This window comes from Dasypus novemcinctus, chromosome X (genome assembly GCF_030445035.2).
Source record: "Dasypus novemcinctus isolate mDasNov1 chromosome X, mDasNov1.1.hap2, whole genome shotgun sequence".
NCBI classification, from domain to species: Eukaryota; Metazoa; Chordata; class Mammalia; order Cingulata; family Dasypodidae; genus Dasypus; species Dasypus novemcinctus.
In genome coordinates, this window is record NC_080704.1 from 24,535,845 (window position 1) to 24,558,687 (window position 22,843).

The 22,843-nt window shown below is 42.8% G+C and overlaps 1 protein-coding gene across 2 annotated transcripts in view; it reads right to left on the reverse strand.

Annotated features, from left to right (window-relative positions):
• The window catches only part of SMPX (small muscle protein X-linked), a 75,438-nt gene extending 69,239 nt beyond the window's left edge, over positions 1-6,199 (reverse strand). Inside the window, exons 1-2 of one of the 2 annotated variants that reach the window (XM_071212923.1) lie at positions 5,977-6,199; positions 2,305-2,361 (exon numbers count right to left, since the gene is read on the reverse strand). In XM_071212923.1, coding sequence (XP_071069024.1) covers positions 2,305-2,343 — 39 coding nt within the window. In that variant the 5' untranslated portion in view covers positions 2,344-2,361; positions 5,977-6,199. Of the gene's footprint in view, positions 1-2,304; positions 2,362-5,878; positions 5,907-5,976 lie in introns of those variants that run through there. The other variant, XM_071212924.1, reaches the window with a different exon arrangement.
• Positions 6,200-22,843: the final 16,644 nt, after the last annotated feature.

The following is a 22,843-nucleotide window of genomic DNA, read 5'->3' on the forward strand; positions in this document are numbered from 1 at the left end:
ACAAGTGTCTGGACTGGAGAGAAATAGATTGAGACATCTGCCAAAATCAAGACTCAGAAGCTGAGCAGGTCTTTGCAGGATGTCGCCTTCAGATCACCCATCAATGACAATTATTCAACTTGTACCAACAATAAAATGCTTCCTGAACACAAAAAAAAAAAAAAAAACACAGCTAGTAAGTACTGGAGATACGAGCTCCTCAAACACAGGGATCATCTTTGAATATTCAACTTTGAATATTCAGCTCTTAGCACAGTGCCTGCTGTCACGTGTCATGCACCCAGGAAATGGCAGTTGACCTGGATTGGAGATGAGATCCCAATAGGAAGGAAAAGTGACTCAAGTGTATTGAGTAGAATATTTAAGACCTTTAAGTAATATTTACACAATGAGGGTACTCCCTCATCAATCCAGGTTTCATTTCTCCAGACAAGACAAGAAACCTAGATGTTTCTACTGTAAATAATTTTGTATAATATAACCATTTTCATATTCTATTTAAGTACTCTACTTTAAGCTAAAGCAAACATGACAGGACAATATGAGATAGTGTAGATCCTATTTAGCCCTAAAAAATATTTCATTTGAAGGTACATTAAATTAGCTTTTTGTGTGGCATAAATTATATAGAAAGAGGCAATACCACATCCATAAAGAACCACTGTATTACCTTTATTGGTAGAATGGATGGCTCCTTTAAAATGCAATGTAATAACAGCTATTGAGAATAGTCGATAGCAACTTTTTAAATAGGGCAGATATAAAAATATATCAAGGTCAAAATTAGTAAATAAAATCCTGATGAATTTTCAGTGTAGGCCAGGCAGCACAAGGGAAGAAAAGTCAATACACTTTTAGCTTAGGAAGAAAAGTAAAAGCAGCTGGAGAAGAGACTAAGTTTTTGTGCTCTGCAAAATAAAAAGGCAATGGTACATTTAGCAGGTCAGGAGCTTCAAAAGCAGCAATTAAATGCATTAATTCTCATAACTTAAACCTTAAGCATCACTGAACAATAATTATTTATACTCATGGTTCACACTTATGAAAGCTATTTTAAGTATCTTGTATGCGTGGCCCTAGGAGATGGGTACTGTCATTATTCCCATTTTACAGACTTGAAAACAGAGACATGGGGACGTAAAGTGGGGAAAGTAATTTCCCCACTATCCCACAACCAGAACAAGATGGATTAGAATCCTGCCGAGACTCACTAGGCGGACACCAGAGGGCTAAGCGTGGCAATGCGGAGTAGAATTCTTGCCGAATGCACAGGCCCCTCCTTGGTAGTTTGTTCCATGATAGGTTCCCAGAGGTTATTATACATCTCGCCTCTTAAGATCTTGTCAACTTCAGGATATATATTAATCATGCCAGGTAAACAGCTGTCCCTCCACCCAGCACCACAGCAGAGCATGCTAGGATTTCTAAAACCCTCAAGGACACCCTTACTACCTGGCCACACCTGCCTGCTCCTCCAAAATAGAGTTCACCACTGGTGAGCTGTGTTTATACCATGATGGAGTCCCAGACCTAAAGTATTCAGGAAGTGCTGCATGACCTGGAGTATTCAGAAGAGTCCAGAGGGAAAAACAAAGTTTAAAAGTTCCTTTGGAGAAAGCACAGGTGGGCTCCATGTTTATGAAAAGGAAAGATGGAATTTTATAATTAAGTTTTCTGCCTAAAGGGTCCATCGGGGATGGGGGCGCTTCAAAGGTAAACACAGAGCCCTTAACAATGAGTTAAGTATTACCTGAGTCGAAACACACATATTGAATGCTATTTTCAATTTTTTTCCTCCAAAATGCCTGCTTTGCCTCCCCTATTTATGGGTGACACTTTGGTCAGTTTAAACAGCTGAAGAATTTGTTTCCTGGGAGGGCATGAAGAGAAATCCTAACATAGGGACTTTGAAAAGTGGATTGGGGAAGAAGGCTTGACTACCAAAGGATAAAGATGTATTTTAAAGAGATGAGTTAGCAAACTCAACTGGACATAAGAATTGAAATTGGATTTTTTTATTCTTTATTGAGGAGCATATCAAAAACACATGTCAAAAAACATATGCACCACGTTTTCATAGAAGACAATTTAATTCTCATTCATAAACACTGCGACTCAGAACAATGAAATAAAACAGCTTCTCCCTTCTCAGCTATACCTTATGAGTATTATAAAGAGGAACTGTCTTTTCTTGTTGAAGTTAATCGTCAGTCAGGAGCAAAAACAATCCCCCAAAGTACTACTGAGTCAGCAAAAGGCTAGAAGCCGCAGCGCTGATGGTAAAACGCAAATATGCCTACTTACCTGGATGGCTCTGACGTTGGACACTGGCTGTTTCGACATGTTCACGCTGTTGGATCCCTAAAAAAAAAACGGTAAGAAACTGTTAAGAGGTGGCAGCATTCAGATTCTCGGGCTCAGTAAATTAGAATGTCACGCATGATTCAACTGGGCAGTCACCCCTTTCACTGACCATATATTATTTCAGTCTCAGTTTCCGAAGTTACTTAGAGACTGTCCTTCCTAATGCCTGTGGGAGAGGGAACCCTAGAGCACCTGGATAAATCATTCAAGAGGAGAAATGCTGAGATGCCTCGCCCCTGATGCTAATGATAGGCAATCAGAGACTTGAAAGGCCTATCGGCTCCTTCCCTGCCCTCCTGACCTGCTGCCCAGAGCCGCCAAGCAAAGAAGTTGTGCGGAATAAAACACCTTTGTTCGGGGCCTGAAACTGAACTTTTGATCTGAATTGGCTATTGCCAGGGCTGCTAGTCAGTCCGGGAGGAGCACCTCCTCTTCTGGGAACGCCTAAAGAGAAATAGCCTGTTACCATTTTCTTCCTCCCCCCGTGCTCTCTATTTGATGTGTCCATGTCTGCTGGGCCCAGTGAACTCAGGCTTTGAGGACTAGGGCTGCATCTTGCTCCTCTGTGTGCCCTCACAGCACCCGGGCTTAGTCAACACAGGCAGATGGCACGAAACAGTCTCTGAAGGCAAACGGGACTTAGAGGTCTAGAAGTGCTTCCTTCCGAAAGGACGTTCCCTTTCTTAGAGTACGTGAGACCTGAACTGGAGCAGGGAGTAGGCCCCAGCTTACTGGGGCAAGGGTAGCAGGCGACAGCCTGGCTCTGACCTGGTACCCTGTGTGTTCGTGTTATTATAGTGTGGTCTAGTAAATGTCAGCAGGACCACTTGAAAAGTTCAAAATTCAACTGCTTTTTAAACTTAAACTATAAAATGGGGTGACAGTTCTCTCTGTTGGTTGGTGTAAGTGAATGTGTTAACTGGCAAGTAAATGGAAGGGATTTTGGGGCAGACACAACTCTACAATGCCCCTCACATTCTCCTGACACCAGGCACAGTGGCAGTCACAGAGAGCACTGTTGGCATTTGCCACAAGCCCTGTGTACCTTGGGCAACATTTCCAGGACAGTTTCCTCTTCCTCAAATGTTACCTACTTCACAGGTTGTGGTAAGAATCAAAATGACATAATGTTCCAGAAAAGGTCCGGTGAACTATAAAGCATGATGCAAATATTTCTTGTTTCTTTGCTACTGCCCATAACTAGATTTCTTTGTATTGTGCTTCATATTGTGCAAGCTTGTGCGGTTTGAAGGACAGACTACCAATTGATGTGAATAGTGACTCTCAGCAACACTTGCTGAAATAAAAGATCTGAGAAGAACTCTTGTGAAAAGCTTGAGTATTTTGAGATCGTCAAAGTCTTGGGCTTCGTTATATGACGTTAAATGATTATAAATATCATTTTTTAAATCTCTATAATTCATGTAAACAACCAAATATATAGTTGTTTGGAATCACATACATGAAAACAATGGGATTTAAAAACGTTTCCACCCGAATGTTTTGATAATATATACATATGCAACATGCATAAAAAGCAACAAATTGAACAATCAGGGATGCATTTTGCTCTGTTTCAAATTGATTGCTGTCTTTCCCATAGTTTTAAAGAGTCAACGAAGATTTTCAATTTTTGGATCTAGGACAGCTCAAATCCAAAGGAAAAACTTGGTGGTTTAATTTGTAATGTTTTTCTTCCTCAAATGCTATTAAAAGTCATTCAAAGCAATAATTCTCATAGGTCTCAAACTAAGTACATAGTAGTCTATATGTGTGCACCTAAAGTTTAAAATCATTTGGGAACTTTTAAAAATGAATTTGAAACATGAGAATTAGGACATTTCTTTATGTTATTACAATAGCAGGTTCAAATGTAAAAAAAAAATCAGGTAATGAATGGTTGTGTTATTTACACTACATTGATTTAAAAGAGGAGGCTGATTTTGTTTTTCATTCAATTGAGGGTACCAGCTGCGGCATTGCTTTGTTGTGTGTGGGTGTGCATCTCTGAACCTAAGGGATGGATATACCTTGAGCATCTTTGTCTCCCCTATAGTTTGGGTATATGCTCATTTGCATGCAAATTCCATCTTAACATATATGTTCATCTTTGCTAGAGACGTCTACATAAGATTGGTCAGATCCCAAGTCATTCCTCGCAAATGGGCTAGGTAACATTTGTGTAAATGGGTTCAGCAGCAGTTTCTGCTGTCCTCATTATTCACAGAGAAATCAGGGCAGAGCACACTGATGAATAAAAATAGGTCAGTGTCTTCTAGCTGTTTCCTGGCCCTCCGTTCACCTGCGTTAGGGACGGAGCGGGTAAGAGGCACCTTCCTTCTTCATCAGCATGCTTCATCCCAGGACTGAAACGAGAACGCTCTGCCTCAGCTACATAGCTTCACTCACTCCACAGTCAACACTTTTCATCCAAAGAGGTACTTTTAAAACACTCTATTACGCTGTCTCCTGATTCTCGCTAAAATTTAGAAACACAGAAAGTTCGACAAGGCATATATTGAGTTTTGCCAAACCTGTACTATCATGGGAATGCTTGCCAGCTTAGCGCAGCTGAGTCATCTGGGCAGTTCTGCGAGGCAGTGGAGCCCTTTAACGGTCTATGTGCTGAGTCGTGCACAATACACTCCTGCTGTTTGATGATGGGGCAGCACCTATTATCTGACTTCTAAATCAGACTCTTTCACTTACTAAACATTTGTCAACATTAATGTCCCTCATTTAATAAGAAGGGATTCAGAAATCCATCAAGCAATATTTGGAGATAAGAGGCTCGTTTTTGTTTTTTTTAAAGGTCAAGTAAATGGGTAAAGCTGAATCTCGAGGGGAATTACCTTCTGTCCTGCAGCTAAAATTAGTTCCTGAGAAGGCTGGAGAAAGATGTTCAGCTGTCTCAACTAACTCCTTGTTCATTCTGCCTTATATTTGCTGAGAGGGAAGAGGCACGCTTAGCGTTTCCTTGCTTCATAACTTGGAGCCCACAGAGAAAGAGACAGTGAATACTGCCCCTCTACCCTCCCGGGTACAAGGAAAACTGTGAGCAAAATTGGGCTTTCGAAATGGTTCTGGAATATTATTCCCTACATATGCAAAGCATTGATAGGGCTTTGTCATTGAGAGCAAGCCTGGTGCTTTGGGCAAGGAGAACAGCATTCTAAATTTGTACTGTGTAAAACTCTGGCAATAGTTTGTATTTGCGTAAACCAAAGAATTAGCATTACAGCTTTTCTCTGCCCAAGTTTGTCCTGAATATTTGTAGGATTGCAGCCCAAATCAGTTTGCAGCTGACCCAACTGTAACCGTGGCCAGCACAGTTTCAGGGTCACATTTTTCATATCTGGAAGGTGGAAATTTTGTTAATGTCACTACCAATGAAAAGTACTTTTAGGTCAATATTCAAACTTTCGGCCACCCCTTCCCCCCACCCCCACAATTCATAAAACAGAAGCAGCAACAGCATTAACGAACAATAAATTTACAAGGAAGCTATACTTACTGCTTACAAGCCTCCAAAGTTATAAGTAGCCACTCACGTTAGCTATCAAAGAAATTCCCTTTAGAAAGTCGTTGCCAGAGCTGAGTCCTTCGGCTTACCTGCTTTATTTATTTGTTTACTGCCTAAGGAAAGTCCCAAGCAGCCAAGTGCAAGAATACAAGGCTTCTTGGAGGGTGGAAAGGCTGCCCGGTGTCCTCTGAGCTGCGATCTCAATTCCGATGCTTTGCATGTGGCTGAGATAGCCTGAGAGTTCTCTACCTCTCAGGGTATTGAGAGCTGCTCCCAGCTCGGGGCTGAAGGGGAATTCAGTTTAAGGCTAAGTGTTAAAGAGAATTCCTGTCATAGCTCACAGTTGTTCTTCCTAAATATAGAGTTTGATACAAGCCATACGCTGGCTGCCTCCGAAAGGCTTGACCGCGCTGAAAGCAGGGCTCAAATGTCAGCCGCGAGGTAGCTACAGTATCTTACTGCTTTCCTCATCTTCCAGAAGATGCTGTCTGCTTTTTGTCACATACTCTGAGGGGGCTTAAGGAAGTTCAGCACATAGAGAAAAGTTTCTGTCTTTAGATTTATTATCTGGAGGTCAGAAGATGAAGTGTGGCCAAGAAAAATTGGGGGAGGCAGCGTGAACGGGGCTTATCAGCAGGAATACTAGCACAAGACGGTGTTTGGCTCCTCGCTTGCTCCTTTACTAGCTGTTCAAGTTCATGGTCACAGTTATCATACCTGGAGGGTAGAAATTTTGCTAATGCTACTATCAATGGAAACTAACAACCAACATTCAATAAATGGCCACTGAGTTATGATAATAGAACGTGGAACTAGAAGACATTGCCCTTTTGTAGGTCAGAAATGGTGTAGTGGTATCCACAGACTGGGTGGGTCCAGACCCGAGCCCTTGCTCACTTGCTGTACTGTGCCTACTCGTGGCAAGTTTTTGACCACAGAGCACTTGAAACAACAGAACAAGGATGACATATTTCAACAGAACACTGCCAAATCCTAAGACACACGCTCACTATTTTTAATACTACTTCATTTTTCTTTACCTCTCCAGTCTCTGAAATTACCTTTATATAGTACATCCCCTCACTAGATGTATTGAACAGAGTGGACACATTTTCAAATCGTGCACTGGATGAAAACATGCCCCACGTCTGGGTTCCGGACAGCACAGTTGAGTGACTGAGCTAACACCAGTAACCATCTCGTTCCAGTCTTCTTGTTATGTGAGAAAAAGAAGTTCTTATTTGTATAATCCCCCAAAGTCAGGTTTCTATTCCCTGCAGCTGAACAAATTCCAAACCAGAAACATTAGGTTTATTTTCAGGTCAATAAAAAGAAAACCCATTTTCTGGGAGTTTAGGAGGTCAGCGGATAATTGTGGTTCATTCTGGAGGTTCACAGCTAAGTTCTCGTCATGTACTGATTAAAAGAATGGTGTTTTTGAAATTCAGTTTAGACATCATGCTTTGAGATCACATGGCACCAAGGGTGAGTTATTTATACACCGAAGAAGGGAATGAAGTGAACACCTTAATGTTTTCCCAGCTGTTTGGCGACTCCTATGTATTCAGAGCACCTCAGAAAACAGAAGATGGCATCACTCCATAGACCAATGAGCCATTTTGGACCCCTTGCCCTGCAGCCAGCCAATAAATTCCTTTTCCCCCCAATGACCCTTCCATAGCCATTGTTGTGGTATATGTCAAGGAAAGTACTCCTGGCAGCAAAGCCTTAAACACAGGAGTGGCCCAACAGCGGAATGGCTGCCTCTGTGGTAAAAAACTGAGGTGAGCTGCGTTATCAGGATTCACTTGGTCATAAGTGACAGAAACCTGAAGTGAACTAGTTTAAGCCAAAAGGGAGTGTGGCAGACACTACTGATGTCTTTCTCACTGTCCCCTCTGCCCATCTGAGTTCTCCTACCACTTCAGACAGTTCCCAGTACACTGTCAGCTTCACACCTCTAAAGATGACTCTTTCTCCTTCTCTATGTCAGGGTTCCCTCGATCACCAGGGCAGGTCGCCTGGGTGTGCTGTAGGCATGACCCAGAAGTGTCAGGGTGTTAATACTCCAGGGGACAAGCGTCAACCAGTGGAGATGAAAGTAAGCAAATAAATGCCTCCATCTCCCCATCCTCTGATAGGATGATTCTGGGGATTGAGCGCCCTTCACCCACAACAGGAAGCTGCTCGTTAATATACCCTTCCTTAGGGGCTTTTCTCCCTTCCTTGTCTTACTTCTCTTCTCCTTCGTTTGTACTCTCTGGGATCATCTTCCCAGCCCTCCCAACTGGGTCTCCCAGAAGCATCAAGAGGTCAAGTGCTTTTGTTGACCTCCTGCCACAATCCCCTGAAGTTTCTATTACTATTGTCGTGTCATCAATTTAAGAGTCCCCCAAAAATGTACACTTGTGGTATGGGAAGGGTAAAAGGAAGTCCCTGGCACACACCAATATATAATTGAATTGGTAAATATATTAGTCAGGGTTCTCTAGAGAACCAGAAACAAAAGGATGTGTGTGTGTGTATGTATATATATATATATATATATATATATATATATATATATATATATGTTTTTTTCCTAGGAATTGGCTCACATAACTCTAGGGACAGGCAACTCCAGATTCCATAGGGCAGGCTGCAAGCTGGGAACTCTAATGAAGGTTTTCCATGAATTTTCCAGGGGAAGCTAGCTGGCTGACATAGAGATGGAAATTCTCCCTTCTCTGCCAAGTTCCATTGATGTTCAGCTTCTGGCTGCACCTGCTGTGGCTTTCTCTCTCTCTGCCTGAACTTCATTCTCTTTTAAAAGAATCCAGTAACAGGATTAAGACCCATCTCAACTGAGATGGGTTACACCTTAACTGAAGTAACTTCATCAAAAGATCCTAACTTACAATGGTTTCACACCCACAGGAATAAATTAAGTTTAAGAACATGTTTTTTTCTGGGGTATATACAGCTCCAAACACCAAAGTAACAGTAAATTGGGACTGAGGGAACAGGGTACAAGATGAGTCCATTTCTTAGTGAGAGAATAGAGATGGAAGGAGATGGAAAAAGAAACAAGAGTGTTAAAGTACAAGGAATGGGAAACTAGAGGGCGCTGGGCATTGATGGGACAGCTTGAGACCTTTGGGCCTATTTCAGTGGAGAGCACCAAAAAGTGACAGGGTGGGGGAAGGGGTGCTGACAAAAACAAAATTCACTAAAGTCATTCCTACTGGCACACCTTCATCCCTCCTCCACCACAGTCAAATAGCAGCAGAATATCTAATAACACTTTACGTCTGCATAGCCATTGTTCAGTGGCAAAGCACTTTCGTATGTATTCTTTACCTAGTTGTCCCAACAAGCCTGTGGTTTAAATGGTATTATTCCCTTTTTTAAAAAATTTCTCTCCTCTTCCCTCCTGTTGTCTGCTCTCTGTCTATTTGCTGTGTTTTCTTCTGCATCTGCTTGCATTATCAGGCAGCACTGGGAAACTGAGTCTTTTTTCTCGTATCATCTTGTTGTGTCAGTTCTCCATGTGTGCGGCACCACTCCTGGGTGGGCTGTGCTTTTTTCATGTGGGGCAGCTCTCCTTGTGGGGCACACTCCTTGGACGTGGGTACCCCCACGTGGGGGCGCCCCTGCATGGCACGGTACTCTTTGCGTGCAACAGCACTGTGCATGGGCCAGCTCACCACATGGGTCAGGAGGCCCCGGATCAAAGCCTGGACCCCCCATATGGTAGGCAGATGCTCTATCAGATGAGCCACGTCTGCTTCCCTATTATTCCCATTTTATAGGCCAGTAATTCAAGACTCAGAGTGGTGAATTCAGAGTCAGTTAACACCAGCTTTTGACTTTCAAATTTAATGCTCTCCTCTGTTATGCCACAATGACTGCAAGGAAACACACTCATGTGCACACACACCCATAAGCATGTTTATCTGTGCTAACAGTTAGGATATGTTTGTGCAAGTAACAATACCCAACTAGTAGTGGCTTAAGCAATAGTCATTTAATCAATTCACAAACCTAGAAACCTGGTGGGAGATAGCTCTCGGCTGGTTTAGAAGTTCTATGAAGTCAAAAAGACCCACTTTTTCCAGTTCTACTGTGCCACTTTCAAGTTAGCTTTTCATCCTCGTGCTCTGCTTCTTACCTTATGTTCACAAAATGGACTCCACATCTCCAATAATCGGGATCTTCCACTGGCATCCAAACAAGAAGGAACAGCAGTGATAGTGGGAAAAGGGGCTTACCTTTTCTCAGGAAGGAAAATATTTCTGAGAAGCTCCCAGCAGACTTATCCTTACATCTCATTGGCCAGAACTGGGTCTCGTGTTGCAAAGGAGGCAAAGAAAATAAATAAACGCCATAGGGTGAATGGAGTAAAAATGATTAGCTTACATCAAACACCCCATATAAAATTGGGATTCTCTTAGCATGGAAGAAAGGATAGAATGGCCGTTAGGTAGACAAGACATCCACACACATATAGAGCTTTACAGTGGAAACTATCCTTTACACACATAATCTCATTTAACCCTTACCACCTTGTGAAGCAGGTGTTGTGTTTCTTTATCTTCAGTTCATAAAGACAAAACACACTGAAAAAGGTCAAGCCACATGTCTAGGAAGTAGCTGAGTTGAAATTCTAATCTAGGTCTTCGAGTTCCAAATTCTATGTCTTTATCACTGCCCCTCACACTCAAGTCAGTGGGGAGAGCTAGGCTGCTTGGACATTGTCCCCTCCCTGAATGCCCTCATGAAGAAGACACCTCTCACATGCCCCAAATTACAGGCTTCCTCTTTGCTTGATGCTACTCTATCCTAGGTCTTCCCACAGCTAGGCAGAGTAAAATAAATCATATTAGGTATATTTTAAAAGGAGGTAATAGATAGCTATTGGTGCCATTATGCACAGATATGTATCCCTCCAGAACTTTATAGGCTGATGGAGAGAAAAATTAACAAAGAAAGAATGATTAGCTAGGAAGAAAGAATTACAAAAAAGAAACTAGCATGATCTATAAAGACACGTTCTTTTCCCATAGCCTTTACTTCTATGCTATTTAATAAGTTTTAAATTTTGACACCATTACTATGATCAAATCTTAATGCTTGCTTTTCATGGAGGAAAGCAGGTGGTTCCTCACCTGGGGCACAAGCTGTGATAACCTTCTGTAGAAGTTTGATAAGGTCATGAATTCCAAAAATAGATACTGGATTATGTTTGTAATCTGGTCTGTACCTGAGCATGATTAAGTTATGACTAGGGCTTTGATTGGGCCATGTCATTAGGGCATTGAGTCCCCACCAACCAAGGTATGGCAGAGGATATAGTTGAGGGTTTTCGATGTTAGAGTTTTGATGTTGGAGTTTAATGTTGAAGCCTTAAGCTAGAGCCCCGGGAAGTAAGCTCAGAGAGGAAACAGAAGCAAGCCCCAGGAAGAGAGGACCCTGAGCCCCAGAAGAAATAAGCCCTGGGAAGAGAGGAACCCTGAACCCAGAGAGAAGCAAGACAGTGGAAGAGAGGAACCCAGGAAGCCTGAACCCTCACAGACATTGGCAGCCATCTTGCTTCAACATGTGAAAATAGACTTTGTTGAGGGAAGTAACTTGTGCTTATGGCCTGGTATCTGTAAGTTCCTACCCCGAATAAATACCCTTTATAAAAACCAACCAATTTCTGGTATTTTGCATCAGCACCCCTTTGGCTGACTAATACAGGATTTGGTACCAAGGACTGGGGAAGTGCTTTTGCAATTACCAAAATGCTGGAATGGTTTTATAAATGGGTAAGGGATATTTTTTGGAAAAATTGTGAGATGGTTGGAGAAAATACCTACAGTGCTTTGAAGAGACTGTTGATAGCAATATGGATGCTAAAGAGACTTTTTATGATGCCTTAGAAGTAAATGATAAAACTATTATTGGAAACTGGAGGAAAGGCAATCCAGGTTTTAAAGTTGCAGAGAACTTAGCAAGTTTACCTCCTGATGTTTTATGGAAGGCAGAAATTGAAAATGGTGAGCCTGGGCATTTAGCTGAAGAAATTTCCAAAGTAAACCCAGAGAATGCGGCTTGGCTTCTCTTTGCAGCTTATAGCAAAATGCTAGATGAGAGAGATATACTGAGGACTGAACTGTCACACACAAAGGAAACAGAAACTGATTCTGGGAATTACAAGCCTCTGGAAATCAAGCTCCCAGATGAAAGTGCTCCATTGGAGGACTTAACTAAACTTGGCACTTGTAAATCAGGATTGAGATGCCGTTACCTCGGAAAGACTTATGGAAAGTCTTACTGTCTAATGGATCCCTGCTTCCTGCATGCTAAACCAACAAAGTTTTTGAGAGAACTGTATGAACAAAACCACTGTCACCTTGGACTAAAAGGGACATGGAAAGGAGAGATTGAAGGGGAAACAGTTTTAATAGGAAAACCATGGAAGCTGAGATCTGGAATTAAGACATCACCTTGGGTCAAGAGAGGAACCCCAGCCATATGTACAGAAAGGGTGAGTTTGCACCAGCAGTTGAAGAGGGTGGATGTTCCCACCCAATGTTCTGGGAGTTTTGCCACCTCAGGGTACAGAGAGGGTGGAGCACATTCCTCAAGGATTATGATGGTTAAGGTCAGCACCCCACAGGTCTGAGAGGGGTGGACCTGTCCCCCATGGATTAGAGAAGGCCAGGTGGTCAACTCATTGCTTCTGAGAGGGTTGAGCCTGTATGCCAAAGGTTAGGGGGAATGTCGTCTTCACGTCACTGTACTAGAGAGGTTAAGACTCCATTGCTAAAGAACATTAATAGAAGAAATAAAGAGTATGGTATCCTTCTTTTTGGAGTAATGAAAAAAAAAAAAGACTCCATTGGGCAAGCATGTGGAAAGGGTGAATTTCTATAAGGCACCAACGAGAAGAAACTCTCATCTTAAGAATGACTCTCAGACTGAAATCGAATGGAGGATGCCCTGCAGGTTTACTGTAGAGGACCTGTGACTCATGTTTCCCTCCCAATTTCTCCTTATTGTAATGAAAATGTTTACCCTTTGTCTGTCAATTTGTGTATTCGAAACAGATAGATTGTTTTGTAACTTTCAGAGGTCTATAGCAGATAGGACTTTGCCACAAGATAAACTGTATTTCTTAAAATTGGTTGTGATATGATTTAGTATTTGCATTGTTACTGATTTAAGGTTTTTTCAAATATTGTAATGTCTTTTTGGAATTCAGAGGGTGGAGTGTAGCAGGTTGATATGGTTAGGAATTCCAGAAATACATATTGGATTATGTTTGTAATCTAGTCTGTACCTGGGCATGATTAAGTTATGACTAGGACTTTTATTGGGCCACGTCATTAGGGCATTGAGTCCCCACCCCTTGGTGGGTTGGAACTCACAGATAAAAGGCATGGCAAAGGAGAGAGTTGAGGGTTTTTGATGTTGTAGTTTTGATGTTGGAGTTTGATGCTGAAGCCTTAAGTTGGAGCCCCGGGATGTAAGCTCAGAGAGGAAACAGAAGCAAGCCCCAGAAAGAGAGGACCGAGCCCTGGAAGAAGCAAGCCCTGGGAAGAGAGGATCCATGAGCCCAGGAAGAAACAAGCCCTGGGAAGAGAGGAACCCAGGAAGCCTGAACCCACACAGATGTTGGCAGCCATCTTGCTCCAACACGTGAAAATAGACTTCGGTGAGGGAAGTAATTTATGCTTATGGCCTGATAACTGTAAGCTCCTACCCCAAATAAATACCCTTTATAAAAACCAACCAATTTCTGGTATTTTGCATCAGCACCCCTTAGACTAACACACCTTCCTTCCCCAGAAGACACTGGCACCTTTATAAAGACTGGTGAGCCGATGTGGCCCATATTGCCCACCCTGGCACCACCTTGTCCTCAACCTCACTGGGCCAATCCAATTATCCATAATATCTATCACAGTAGTAACAAAATTTTGTAAGGTAAAGATGGTTTGGTTTTAAAAGGATCATCAGTTAATAACAATAAAAATAGAACATATCTCAGTACTGTTGAAAATTGATTAATGAGAGAGATGGTTGCTCCTAACTCTCTCATGGTGCTGAGGGCTTCACAGAGAGGGAAACATTTGAACTGCATGCCCTCTACTGAGCTGAATGAGGAGCTTCTAAGTGCTCGCACTGTTCTATCTCCACTATCATGGTGCTAAACAGTGAACAAAATTGTGTTGCTGACTTCAGAGCTTATCATGGGAAAAAAAGCCCAGACAAAACAAGGTAGCAAATAAACAAGATAATTATAAATCATGTTAAGTGATATGAAACAAAAGATTGAGGAAGAGAATAATGGGGAGCAAGAGAACCATCTCTCCAAGAACTCTGATCATTAGGGTGAGGAGAATCTGGGGCAAAGAACATTCTAGGCAGAGGGGACCACAAGGGCAAAGGTACCAAGATGGGAAAGTATGTTCTGAGAACTCAAAGAAAAACAGTGTGGCCAGAGCATATAGGAAAGTGGCATGTGAGGAGGTGAGAAAAACAGGCTGGGCACTACATCATGCAGGCCTTTGGATGCCGTTTTAACGAGAGGTGCTAGTTTTATTCTCAGTATAGTAGGAACCTTAGAAGCTTTGAAGCAGTGGCGTTGTCTGGTTTGAGCTTTAAGGAGTTCACTGTTGCTGCTATGTGGAAAAAGGACTGTACTACAACAAGCAGAGAAGTAGGGAAAACAATGAAAAGGTTAGATGATGGTGTCTTTTTTTTTTAAAGATTTATTTTTCATTTATCTCTCCCCTTCCCCCCTCAAGTTGTCTGCTCTCTGTGTCCATTTGCTGAGTGTTCTTCTGTGTCCGCTTACATTCTTGTCAGCAGCACCAGGAATCTGTGTCTATTTTTTGTTGCGTCATCTTGCTGAGTCAGTTCCCCGTGTGTGCGGCGCCACTCCTGGGCAGGCTGCACTTTTTTCATGCGGGGTGGCTCTCTATACGGAGCGCACTCTTTGCACGTGGGGCTCCCCTACATGGGGGACACCCTGTGTGGCACGGCACTCCTTGCAAACATCAGCACTGTGCATGGGCCAGCTTACCATACAGGTCAGGAGGCCCTGGGTTTGAACCCATGTGGTAGGCAGATTCTCTATCAGGTGAGCCAAATCTGCTTCCCGAGATGATGGTATCTTGAACAAAGGTGTTGGCAGTGAAGACAAACAGAAGATAGGTTCAAAATTTATTTTAGCAATGGAGTCAAAAATAACTTTGCTAATGGATTAGATGTGGGGTGGTGGTGGTAGTGGTGGTGGTGGTGGTGGAAGAGAGGAAGGGATGGTGTCTCTAAGTTTCAGGCTTGTAGTGTGAGATTTCTAGGAATGTGGTGCTTTGGGGGAGGAAGGAAAGTAGCAATGACAATGAAATACATATGTAAAGTGCTGGACAAAGGGCCTGGCACAGATTGAGCTCTTAAGGTAGAGCAGGGAGAATCAGAAAGCTATTGTTGACTTCAGAGAAGAGAGTTTCAATAGATTATGGGGACTGTTTCCAAAACCAGATTACTGCAGGTTATGGAGTGAAAAAAGAGCTGAGGCAGCAAGTGGATCCATCCCTTTTGAGACTCCTGACCAAGAATAAAGAAAAAGGACAGTAGCTGGGTTTGGAGATATCCAATATGGAGAGAGATTTTTTTGGCTGTAGTTTCTCTTAGTATGAGCAACTTTTAAACATGTTTACAAACCAAGGTGAAGGGGATGCTAGAAGTCAAAATGAGGTCATTGATGGAGCAAGGTCCAGAAGTTGTTCTTCCCTCTGAGAAAGAGCTAAGGTGGAAGGATGGAGCTGAAAAGTTTAGAAGAGGGTCTGCGGGGCTGGGGGAGGGGCAATGGGAGGACTGGAGAGCACCTGACACCCTCAATGCTCCTGAGGGAATCAGGTGGAGGGAGGAGGGAAAAGTGGAAAGGATTGCCCAGCAGTGTTACCAGTCCTGGTGAGGTTGGACACCTTGCTGCCTGGGAGATGCCTGTTCCCTCAGTGTGGTAACCACCTTACTGGGGCATTGCCTCTATAGATCACATCCTCAGATGGGATCCCCAGAGGCAGTTCTTAAGCATTTGTGTACAAGTGATTTATTAAGGAAGTTTTAAAAAAGCAACAACAAGGAAGCAAGGGTGAGATCTGAAGTCCCACAGAAGGTATCTTCTGCCTGATCCCACAGGGAAGTTCTGGAGAATACGTGCTACCATAGAATTGTCCCAACCCTGGCAAAGAACTGGGGGCTCTCAGACTCCTGCTCCCGTCAGTCACTGGTTAAGGGCTATCCAGGGGAACAAATCTGCAGGGCTTCTGGCTCTCCTCATCAGCTGGAGAGGCAGGCTCCCTAGGACAGTCTTCCAAGAGGGAGCTAAGGTGTTGAAAGCAGATGACCCTGAAGCCAGGAGCATATAATCCACAGTGAAAGGGGATTGGAGGGGGTGTGGGGGGAGCACACAGGCCTTGGCAAAGTTTCACTTACCTATTCTGGCATCTTATTCCTAAAAAGCCTAATTGATTTGGAACAATCTTACAAAGTTATATTCTTGCAGTGTTGAGATGAGCACTTCTGTTTCTTTATTAGTCATTTTTAAATGAGTGTTGAAATGGATTGTATATGTAGAGTTTGGGCAGCCATAAATGTATTTAGAGTTACATTTTCCTGCTTTGTCACGAGACCTCTATAACCTGGGTCTTTTTCCAAAATGAAGTAATTCTAGTCCCACGTGTGACACATGGTAGATGGGGGGAGAGGGTATTCCTCCAGGGTCTGAAGCAGTAACAGTGGCCATCTAGCGCATGCTCCAGAGGTCTGGAATGTTATAGAAACATCACTGCAGCCTATGTGCCCTTGAACAAATTTTTCCTCAACTGAAATTTTACCCAAGGTCAGGACCTGTAAAACTGTGACAAATCATAATTGTACCACACACTTTGCAGAGCAATTACCCCAGTCTCCTTTGCTTCCTGCCCTGTAAAGTTTTTTTTTAAATGACTATATCTCTGAACAGAAATAAGGCAATAAACTCATAAGCACCTGGGTCCTCCTAGAGGGAGAAAAAAAGGGAATAAAACCCATAAAGCATGTGGCAGAGATAATGTATGAGTTCAGCATCCTGTCTCCTCTTCCTGGCACACAGAAACACTGTATTTTCCATGCTCCCTTGCAGTTGAATCAGGGCCACATGACTGAGTTCTAGCCAATGGGTTGTAGGCGCAGTTATTGTAAACCAGTGCTACTCAAAGTATGGTCTATGGACTCATGCACATTTGCAAACTGTTGCTACCAGTTTGCAATGAGCTAAGTATACACAAATAAAACAGTAAGTAGTTACGGGTTTTTATAGCAATTTGACATTGTCCCTATATGCAAGCAATGTTTTCTTTTTCTAGTAATTCATTTTGGTTGCATTTTTACAAAAGTACTGGTCCTTAATGGATTAAACAATATTTTAATCCTGTTCCTTCACCTCAGATTATTTGAGAAGCACTGCTATAAACCACTCCAGGCCTGCCCCTTGAAAATACCCTGTGCAATCCAGCCCTTTCTTCTCCATTTAGCAACTTTGGAGGCTGGAGTCTTAGATGACATAGCTATAAAATGGAAAAGGACCACCTGGCCCACATCAGACTCTTGCATAAGTGAGAAATAAACTATTATTGTGTAAAGCTATAGAAAGTTGGGTTTGTCCGTGAAACATAGCTAGGGTTCCTTAAATAATACCAGTTATTACTGCCCTCATTCTAACTGGACAGGTGTGGTTAGTATGTCTATAGTACCAAGGTGTCCTCTACCCTTGCCTTCTCTTCCCCTCTTTCCTCTCTCCTTCTTGTACTGCAATCTTGCTCCTTGCTCTGTAGATAATCATGGGACTGTGACTTGGTGAATGCAGGAGAAATGTCATTACAGAACTAGAGTGCCAATGAGTTCCACTTACAGTTTGCTCCTCCCTATAGCTTTTTGTCCCATTGAATCACACAAATAATCCTGAACATTCAAAAAAAAGAAAAGTAAAGAAAATCAAAGTTTAAAAAAGTGAGCAGCACAAAAGAGTTGGTTTCCATTCATAAGAAAATATACCCATTGCTGCAAAAGAATAAGGTAAGTCATTATTGTAAGCTTATCATGGGAGATCTGGTTGGGTCCAGGGCTACACTTTACTCTGGGCCTTAATAAAGAGGAGGTGACATTTGACCATTTCTAAGCCTTTGGTTAAATATTTTTAACTAAGAAGGCAATAGCATGGGATTTGGCATCAGAAATATGGAATTGGGGAAGCGGATGTGGCTCAAATGATAGGGCCTCTGCCTACTATATGGGAGGACCTGGGTTCAATTCCTGGGGCCGCGTGGTGAAAAAGAAAAATAGAAAGCATGCCTGTATGACAAGCCAGTGCCCGTGTGGAGAAGTGCCTGCGTGGTGAGCCAAGTGCCCACATGTGAAGCCAAGTGCCCACGTGAGTGCCCACGTGGTGAGCCAGTGCCCACACAGAAAGCCAAGTGCCTGCACGGTGAGCCAGTGCCCACACAAGTGAATCACGCAGCAAGATAATGACACTACAAAAGAGAGATGAAGGGGAGAGTCAAAGTGAAGCGCAGCAGAAACCAGGAACTGAGGTGGTGCAATTGGCAGGGAACCTCTCTCCACATCAGAGGTCCCCAGGATCAAATCCTGGTGAGTCCTATAGAAGGAAGATGAGAAGAAATGACAAAAAGAGAAAGAGATACAGAAGATCACACAGCGAATGGACACAGACAGCAAAAACAGCAGGGCAAGGGAGGGGGAGGGGGAGGGGAAAGAAAAAAAAAAGAAATATGGAAATGAAATCTTGAGACTCAGCTTTGCCACTTACTAGCCTGTGACCATGGACAAGATGTTCATCACTTTCCTTTCCTATAAAACATAGGGCTATAAACACCTATGCCCTGCTGATAGAAGGGCATGATATGAAGTATGAGAAAGCCCTCTGTAAACCCTAAAGTACTCTACAAAGTGGATTGCCATGTGTTTCAGTTAGCTAATGCTGTTTAACAAACCACCCCAATATTTAGTGCTGTAAAAATTTTTTGCCATTTATTATCCTCATGGATTCTGTGGGGTAAGATTTCATAGTGTACAATGGGAATGCCTTTTCTTTGCTCCATCATGTCTGGGCCCCAGCTGGATCATTCTATAGCTGAGAGCTGGATCAACTGGTGCTGGTGGATCCAATTCCAAGACAGCTCCTTCACTCACACATCTGGCACCTTCACACTATGGCAGGAAGGCTGAGCTCAGCTGGGACTATCAACCAGAATGCATACATGTGGTGTCTCCAGGATGGTGGCCTTGGTGAAGCTGGACTTCTTATATGAAGGTTCAGGTGTTCAAGAGCAAGTGATCCAGCAAAAAAGCAAAAGCTACATGGCCTTTTATGCCATTGGGAAATCCAATAGCATCAGTTCTGTACTCTATTGTTTGAAGCAGACACAAGCCCATCCAGATTTAAAGGGAGTAGATATGGACCTCACCCCTCTATGGGAGGAGTGTTACAAAATTTATGGCCACGTTGTTGTTGTTTTGTTTTGTTTTTGTATTGTTTTTATTTTTTTATTTTTTATTTTTAAAGAAGCTTTAGATTACATAAATGTTACATAAAAAATATAAGGGATTCCTATATGCCCCACTCCCTCCTCCTCCCACAATTTCCTACATTAACAACATCCCTCATTTGTATGGTACATTTGTTACAATTGATGAACCCACATTGAAGCATTGCTACTAACTGTGGACTACAGTTTACACTACAGTTTATACTTTGTCCCACACAATTTTGTAAGTTATGACAAAATATACAATGGCCTGTATCTGTCCCTGCAATGTCATGCGTGACAACTCCAGTGTCCTGAAAATGCCCCCATATTACACCTATTCTTCCCTTTCCCATCCCTCGAAACCTCCGGTGGCCACTGCCTTTATATCAATGATAAGAATTCTTCCATTGCTAGAATAATAATAAGTCTATAGTAGAATAATAATAAGTCTACTTTAGTCCATTGTTCATTTCCCAATCTTAAGGATTTTAGGATGGTTATGCCCACTCTGCTTCTGTTTGAGAGGGGGCTTAGATCCCATAAAGCAGATGGATGGAGCTATTTACTTGCAGTTGCAGACACTCTCTCTTCCTTGGGATGGGTGTTGTCCATCATCATCTCCTTGTTTGTTGTCCTAGATGAGTCCGGTGAACTGGAGAGAAGGTGTTGCAACGCTGCTGAGATTCAGGGTGTGGCCATGTTTTAAACCTGTTTTAGTTTGCTCGGCTACTGAAATGCAATATACCAGAAATGGGTTGGCTTTTACAACTGGGATTTATTAGCTTAAAAACTTACTGTTCTGAGGCTGTGAAAATGTCCAAATCAAGACATCATCAGGAAATGCCTTCTCCTCAAAGACCAGCTGCGGGTGATCCTGGACTCATCTGTCACATGGCACATGGCAGTGTCTGCTGGTCTCTCCCTTCTCTTCCAGTTTTGTTGCTTCAGCTTCTTACTCGCCTGGATTTCTGTCTTTCTCTTTGTTTTCATCCCATTTATAAAGGACTCCAGTAAGAGGACTAAGACCCACCCTGGGCCATGCCCCAACTGAAGTAACCTAATCAAAAGGTCCCACCTACGGTAGGTTCACACCCACAGGAATGGATTAGTTTTAAGGGCATGATTTTTCTGGAGTCTATAAAAACCTCAAACTAAAACTGTCTCCCCTTAATTATAAGGCATGGCTCTGGCTCCAGATATCTCATATTCCTTTCAACCCATATGACTTGGAGCCTTATCCATAGCAGGTTCCTACTGAGTGTATGTCTATATTAAGGAATAGGGAAGCCAGGAATATTACTCCTGTACTGAGGATAACTGAGTCTTAAAATATTTAGGGCAGCAATTCTAATCCCTGGGACAAACAAGTTCATTTTCTGAGTCTCTCTCACTCCATTTCCTCTTGCATAGGTGGAAAGGTGTGACCTTCCTCATTTAGAAGGGCCCAGAACTAAATTTAGGATTGGGCTTTGGAAAGGAAAAGACTGGATTTTAGGTAAAGGAATTTTCCGTGATGTCCGTGAGTTCTACATTGTGATTTGGAGCTACCACCCCAGGTAGTAATGGACTCTAATTTGCCTCTTGTGTGCATCTATTAACTTGAGTATCACACTGTGGGGGGGGAGTAGGAGGAGTGACCAGTGAAAGGCTAATGTGGATAGTCCTGAATTCCCTTAGGAATTTCTTCTTGAATCCATATTCTTTATATTATCCCGGAACCAGGCTGAAGAACAATAACTGCAAAGGTTCTAAGGTGGGCACATGTTTAGAATGCTGCACCATGTGGCTTTAGTGTAGCAAACCAGAGGAGGTAGGGGAGAAAAGCATGTAGCCAATGTTAGATCAGGTAGAGCCATAAAGAATCGTCTATATGCCAGGCACAGTTCTACACACTGGAGACACCCCTCAGAGGAATTCTTGCTCTCTTGGATCTTATATGCTAGGAAGAAATGCTAGCTTGAAGTAGGCTCAAAATGATAACAGAGGTGAGAGAGTCAGGATGGAGAGAACAGCTACCTCTTAGGGTGGCAGGGAAATGGGAGCAGTGGCTGAAAGTGGTCACAGGAGGATTCTTATTTTTAAGACAAAACTATTTGAAGGCTAAGGTTAAAATAATCACACAGAGAAAGAAACACTGATGATGCAGGGGAGAAAGGGGCACTTGCTAGTGGTGTCACTAAGCCCCCAAGCTGTAAGAGCAGTGTTGATCCTGTTTACATGGTTGGGGCTAGCCTTTGTAGGAGCAATGGCAGTTGAGCAGTGTGAAGAAGGAGGCAAGGGTAAGGGTGCGAAAGTGAGCAGGTTGGTCTGCTTGCAGGGAGAGGGTAAGGACATTCACTTCTGATTAATGATCATTTTTTCAGTGAAATTAAGAGCAAGGTTGCTAACTAACAGTGAAGAATAAGGAAGATGCTTTGGAGTTCTGACAAAACAGAAGGTTTAAAATAGTCCTCTCAGAAAGAGAGAGGGAGAGGGACTTGGCGCAGGAAATGTAGTAGCATGTAAGGCAGCTCTTGGGGCCTAAATAAGGTTTGTGGTCACAAATTTAAAGTGAGATAGGGGTCAATTTTCATCTGAATATATATTCTTTTTATTGTAAATACTTTCTTAATAGTGCATGATTTCAATTTTTCTTTCTTCTTTGCTTCATTTATTTTCTAGAATTTTAAAAATACTTAAGTTAGAAGTATTTTTAATAAAAACACAAGCCACCAAAATATAACATCATGAATCTCTTAAATACTGACAACATTTTGTCAAAATATATAGAGTAGAGACTGTTATAAATATAAAAAAAAAAGTTTGGACAAAATGCCTCTTTAGAATTTGGAAAACCATGTAGTTAAAAAATGAATACGAGGGAAGTGGTTGTGGCTCAATCAGATGAGTTCCTGTCTACCATACAGGAGTGCTGCCTGGCCTGCAGGCACCGCGGAGAGCCAACTCAGCAAGGTGACGCAACATAAAAAGAAGGGAGACAAGCAAGAACACAGAAGAGCCTATAGCAAATGGACACAGAAAGCAGACAGCAAGCAAGCTGCAAGGAGGGGAGGGGAAATAAATTTTTTTTTAAATGAATATAGGGAAGTGGACGTGGCTCAACTGATAGAGTGTCTGCCTACCATACGGAGGGTCCAGGGTTCTATACCCAGGGCCTCCTGACCCATGTGGTGAACTGGCCCACATGCAGTGCTGCTGCACGCAAGGAGAGCCATGCCATGCAGGGGCACCCCCACATAGGGGAGCCCTACATGCAAGGAGTGTGGCCCACAAGGAGAGCCACACACAGTGCTGCTGCTCCGCACAAGGAGTGCCATGCCATGCAGGGGCACTCCCACGTAGGGGAGCCCCATGCGCAAGGAGTGCGTCCTGCAAGGAGAGCTGCCCTGCATGA